Source organism: Phoenix dactylifera, chromosome 2 (assembly GCF_009389715.1).
Source record: "Phoenix dactylifera cultivar Barhee BC4 chromosome 2, palm_55x_up_171113_PBpolish2nd_filt_p, whole genome shotgun sequence".
NCBI classification, from domain to species: domain Eukaryota; kingdom Viridiplantae; phylum Streptophyta; class Magnoliopsida; order Arecales; family Arecaceae; genus Phoenix; species Phoenix dactylifera.
In genome coordinates this window covers 4,083,884-4,090,262 of record NC_052393.1, presented here as the reverse complement: position 1 = coordinate 4,090,262, position 6,379 = coordinate 4,083,884, and the positions used below count along the sequence as shown (strand labels likewise).

Below are 6,379 nucleotides of genomic sequence, written 5' to 3'. Positions count from 1 at the left end.
TATCTTAGATTTTAAATCTATCTCAAATATATTGAATAAATAGGAATCTAAATTGATTATCCATTAAATGCAACCAACATTAGTTTAGAGCATCTAAATTAAAACATAAATACCAAATCCATAATTCGCAATATTCAAAAAATTATTAACTACGAATTCATAGTCAACTTAAAATACTAAAATTTTTCTACAAAATCGCCAAACTTGCTACACGAACTCCAAATATGCACCATCCGTTCCTTTCAGCTCTATTTGTTTGGAGAGAGAAAAATAAAATAGAGATATATGAGCAACATAACTCATTAAGTGAACCTTACTCTATCTTACTGGATCAAGCATAAGTTTTTCATGTCAATGCATCATTTAAGAAAAATAACAAATATTTCAAAATAAGCATTTTATAGTACACTATATTAAGTCATAAAACAAATCATGCATGAACAAATCATCTATCTTTCATAAACATAGTTTCGTTTATGTTGCAAATAAATTCGTAAATTATCATTCATGTCATTTAATTCTATCATAAATCAAAACATTGTTCACAGATATTCGTGTTATAGTCACTATAACTCGTGGTAAGGCTATCTTCGTAATCGACAAGATATCATAGTTTGCATTCGTTACTAATTTTAACCTATTGGCAAAGGGCTATTTTTGTTGGATGCTAGTCCAGGATGTCGATTGGCCTCCATTTCTAGGGGCGGTCATAGCAATCTAAGAGCATTTAGAAAACTTATATCTTTTTTTTAAAACATACACATACATAGATAATAAATACTAAATGGCATGATCTGATTCATATCTCACAAACAAAGCTATGTTTATAAAAATATTTATGAAACTATTTTTCATAATAAAGTATGATTTTCATAACATATATGTTGATCCATAATTTTAAGAAAGGCACTCTATTTCCACAAGCAAATTTTATGCATGAAAAATATGATCATTTGAAAAATAAGGAGTATAAGATATATACTTCTTTTGTCTTAAGCTGTTAGACTTCGCTAGGTGATTTCGCTAGATCAATTTGAAATATTAATAATGAAATTAATTTCTAATTCATAATTTTAAGTAAATGATTCAAGAATGCTTGGCCGAGCGTAAGGTGGTTTCATGTGGGTCCATTCTAGATGATACACTTAATGAATTCGACTCAATCAGGGCTAAGATCAATCAACATTATTCATCAATGGAGGTTTCAAGGACATTTAATAAGGCTGGAGTGATCGATTCAGTAGGAGGCCTAGGCACCAAGGCAGTTCAAGGCCTTTTTCTAAGGGTCAACTCGTGTTTGTAGATCGGGTTGACAAGGACCCGATTCGGAGTTTCATAGATCTTCTAGAGAGAGAAAATAGAGAGAGGAGAGAGAAAGAGACAAACAATAGAGAAGAGGGAAGAATCTTTTTTCTGTCTCTCTTCTTTCTTTTCTCTTGTCAGCAAGAGGTGGCAACCATGATGGCCTAGCTGCCCACCCGATGGTGTCCTCAAGTGGCCACAACCTCGGCCAAACTCGATGGTCGGTGGCGGCTAAACATGGCCGAAATAGGGGTGCTTTGTTTCGTATGAAGCTCTAGCGATCGCCGACTCAAATCCAAAAAAATAAAGGAAGAAAGAGGAGAAGATGAAGAATTCATACCTCAGTGCGACGGGACTTTCTGGCAACGAATCGAGGAGAAGACTCGAAGAAGGATCGTCGAGATCGGTGATGAATCTTGGACTCATTGTGGGCGGATTGCAATGGAGGAGGAGTTAAATAGGCGAAATCTTAGAGTTCTAGTCGAACTCGAATTGCTTGAATGACTCCAATTTCTGTCAGAATTAGAGGAGGAAGCAGACTCCTATCAGAGTCTTCTTCTCCATTACATCGTGCCATAGGGTATGGTGGCTTTCAATCTGGCCTCTTCGAGCTGTTCTATAAGCCCAAGGGCTGGCTGGGCGCTGTCGAGCTGAGCCTGGCCACTCTGAGCCAACCCACGAGCCCTAAAAATTCAGGGCTATTGCATGCATGCAAGTTGCAGCGAGAGAAAATTTGCTAATTTTTGCTATACCCAATTTGCATAAGAGCTGACGGACTTTTAAAATTCTTTGATGCTGACGGACCCATACATATAAATGTGCACTTGAGTGCAAGCATGTACTTATGTACCTGCGGGCATCTGAGCATACACATTCATACACGTGTGTCCATGCATGCATGAGTGGGCGACCATGCATGTATGCTTGTCGATTCCTTGGTTTCTTGGTTTTTTCAATGTGCTTGTGAATTTGGTGGCTAATATTATCCATTGTCTGCTCTTCCAATGAACCACAGAATTAGAAATTTATGTCCTTGTGATTTCGATGGTAAAAGAGCCCCTTGTTTTACCAATGCATTTTTGAAAGAATAAAGTTATCCTCAATAAACTTCATGTGCTCCAATTAAAACTTGCGCGCCTATTGTATGGCTTCGTTCAGCTTAATTTAGTAAGAAAATTAGGGCTCGTTTGATTCACGGAAAAAGAAGGGGGGAAAGTGTGGTCAACGGAAAAGTAATGAGATGCCTCTTGTTTGGTTGGAGTTTTCAAAAGAGAGAGATGAGAAAGTTGTATTCCCATGGGAATATGATTCCCACATTTCATGGGAAAGTTAATTTCGCATGAGAAACATGGGAAAGTTATTTTCCCATGAGGTGGGAATCATTCCATTTTTACTTTTTTTCCAAAAAACCCTTTAACATTAAAAAAGCATTAAAGAGGCATTAAAGATCTAATTTTTATTAAGGGCATAATAGAAATTATACATAATTTTCTTAGGAAAGTGGATGGCCAACCAAACATAAGTACTTTGTAAATTTGTCACTTTCTCACGGTCAACCAAACATGCCAAAAGTACTTTCCTAAGCATTCTTTTCCTAAAAATTTGTTTTCCAGGAATCATATTCCTATGGGAAAAAATGCTTCCCGCGAACCAAACGAGCCCTTAATGTTATCCTCAATAAACTGTAATCAAACCTATGATCAGCCCACCAATCTCCATAACTCATGCTAATTACTTAAGTAACACATGTGTTTAAGATCCGGTCATATTATTAGTTAATCAAATCAAATCTCTGAATTCTTTTTCAGGGTTCAACATGGATGATATTATTCAACCACTAAAGTAGAGAACAAGATATTCTGATACGTTGCTGAGCCACTTGACGTGGGAGCAGTTCTCCTGAGAGTCCCGTCGCTTCTGGCAGAGGACGAGTCTTCATTAAGCATTGACGCAGCACCGGATGAAGGGCTATGTGTGGAACATGATATTGGTAAGCTTATTTAGTTGAATTAAACCTTTAGACCAAGTCCTCATAAGGATCCATTGATAGATTGCCATCAAGATGAAATCATTGAATTCAGCTTTTTACACAACAGCGGACGAAGGGAGATGCATCGAGCACGAACGGGATTTGATTTAATGGAGTGCCCCATGATCGATTCTTGTGGTTGGGGTGGGGTAACGTAGTCATTTTGTGCCAAAGATGGTGCCATTGATGGCATCGCCTGTTCAGATATTTGTCTCATCCTTTATTGAGACTGATTACCTAACCTCCAAACCAGAGGCTTGCTTCTCCTCACCTTCTAATCCACAATCCGACATGAATTGAATGAGATATATAGCTTGGCCACAGACTGCCCACCAAAAAAGACTTCAGAAAGAGCAAAAGGATGCCCAGGCTTTTTTCCCGTCATCTTCTCTTATTAAATATTAGATCATAAACAAGAAAACATATTTATGAAATCTAACAACAAAAAATATGAAACAAGGGAGCATCTCATGAGAGAAATCCATGCATGCCTTTCTTTTACCAAAAAAATCATAGCTAAACAAATAGAAGTACAGTATTATGTTCCAACAATTGTACAAAAAGAAGAGAAAAATAGGATCGATCATATAATCCGCCCCCTCCTTTTTTTTTCGTAGTTGCTTCATCATCGCCACAAGATGAAGACACTGACGAGCATTTCATTTCATGTCAACTGCTCTATAGTCTAACGCTCCAGCACTAAGGCCAAGAAAGCCATTACACTTGCACTCCTGGCTCTTGTGGTTGTGGAGACCCAAGCTGCAGGCGAAACAGAGTCTCCTCTCTCCCTTGATGGGCTGCGCCGGTTGTTGGAAGGGAGGGCTTATAGACAGCTCTAAATTTAGATCCGGGCATCTGTATTGCCGCCATGATGCTGACTCTTCTTCCCTGCTGCAGCTGCTGCCAGTCTTCCCTTCGTCGCGGCGAAGAATTCGCACATCCTTCTTCTCCGCCTTAGCAAAAGTGATGGTGAAGTCCGAAAGAGGTGCATGGACCGGACCGTGGGTGGCAGGGTCGATTCCCCGACTCAACAGCTTCCTTCTGATATGCGTGTTCCAGTAGTTCTTTATCTCGTTATCGGTCCTCCCTGGCAACCTCCCCGCTATGAGAGACCATCTGTTGAGATTTATAAAATTTGTTAGTCTTCATCACACCTAATGCTAATATATACACATATACATATATAGATTAAGTCTATCGAATTCTTGAATTGTTATAATAATATGATTGCTGGTCGTTGGCTTGGTCTATCTTTTGCATCAAGGAAAAAGTACAATAATATGATTGTAATATTTTTTTCTGAAAAAGAGTAATCTAACTGCGTTGGGATGGCGTTGAGGTTTGGTGCACCCTTGCTAATGCATTGATGGAGGTCAAGGAACACGAAAACCAGAACAACAAGACATCTGAGATATTTAATTTCCGAGATCCAAAAGCATGCAACCCCAAACAGCCACTGGGGAAGGTCGTAGAACAAATATAAACATTAGCAAAGGAATTATATATAGAGCTTCAAGCTAGTAATTGCACCACCACCAAAGGAACTCCTTAGCAGCGAGTGTTCCTGTCTGAATACTAATATAGGATTGCTTACTTGTTGCCGAGAAGGCTGTGGAGCTTGATGATGAGGTCGTCCTCTTCCTCGGTGAAGTTACCACGCTTGAGATCGGGGCGCAGGTAGTTTATCCAGCGGAGGCGGCAGCTCTTGCCGCAACGGAGCAAGCCGGCAGCCTTGGGGAGCGATCGCCAGCATCCCTCGCCATGGGCCCGGATGTAGGCGATGAGACGGTCGTCTTCCTCCTTGGTCCAAGCTCCCTTGTTGGTATGAGCTTTCTCGCAGCATGGAGACCTTCCCATGGGCTTATGCTCCTCCTGTCTCAAGCGTTTCCTCCTCTTGGGCTATTAGTGACCTCTTGGGTGGAGAGAAGTGGGGATTTATAGGCGTTTGACTTGGAGAGAAGGAGGAGGAGGGGCGCGGGGCTTTTTGGTCTTCCACGAGCGAGTTGGTGAGAAAAAAAGGTTACGGGAGGGAGTGGATTGGAGGCCTCGCCCTTTCCCTTTCCATGCCATCACTATCATGCCACATATGGTATGTTGCTTAACCAGTTTCAAAAGGCACAACCATAGCCGTGTGTCAAACCAAAGGCAAACAAAAAAAAAATATATTGGAAAACATAGCGGCATGTGACCTCAGTAGGTGTGAACTAAAGTGGGCATTAAACTATGGGATGACATCGACCTGATTAAGGCCGGCCTGTTGTCTAACATATTAAGCTTCTCATCATACCTAATTATCATAGTTTATGCATAATTCGTCGATTTGGAAATACCGAGGCGTTTGTATGTACAGGTTAGCTGAAAATTGCATGGCTGCAGACATGCATACGAGAGGAAGCGTGACAATCCAGAACCTCACCTAGCTGAAAACTTGCTCAATCCTCCAATATTATAATATCTCTAGTCCATATGAGCTATAGGCCAAGTCTACTTTAATACTATTTATAATAGTTTAGAATGTCATCTAAAAAATGGTAGTTGGAAAATACTATTTGGATATCTTGGATCCGTATAAGTATCCAGCATATAGCTGATGTGAGACTAAATACATAGATTTTCACAAAAAAAATGTTGGTAGATATAACAGATTTTTTTTAATAATTGGATGAGATATTTTGGATCAAATCACCTTTTATTGAATATGACGGGTCTAGAAGTGCTTTTGAGCAAAAGCCTCTGTTCTACAATGCAAAATTATCTGCAAGGGAATATAGATAGCAGAAGAGGTCATAATACATAGGAATTGTATTACAATAGTTGGCATAGAACGGAATTTCAGCTCGTGATTTCATAAATGCTTCGTTCAGCCACCTTTCAAACATCCATCCAATGACGTACTTTTTCCATCTTTCGGGGTGACCAGGCCTAATTATGTGCCGGTAAAAACGTGTTAGGTTAGTTTGTCAAAAATAAGGGAATTACGTGTTGGACGTGAGATTTTAGATCTTCCTAATCTATATCTCTATTTTAATCTGTGTGCTTACAGTAGAC

General features: G+C 39.6%; 1 protein-coding gene across 1 annotated transcript; it reads right to left on the bottom strand.

The window, feature by feature from the left end:
- Positions 1–3,802: 3,802 nt before the first annotated feature.
- On the bottom strand, positions 3,803–5,251 carry LOC103706180 (myb-related protein 308-like). Its single transcript, XM_008790218.4, has 2 exons — positions 4,926–5,251; positions 3,803–4,447 (listed from the first exon to the last, which is right to left on the bottom strand). Exons 1-2 carry the CDS (start codon positions 5,186–5,188, stop codon positions 3,991–3,993), a joined length of 720 nt encoding a protein of 239 aa, XP_008788440.2. The 5' UTR covers positions 5,189–5,251; the 3' UTR covers positions 3,803–3,990.
- Between the last annotated feature and the right edge of the window lie 1,128 nt (positions 5,252–6,379).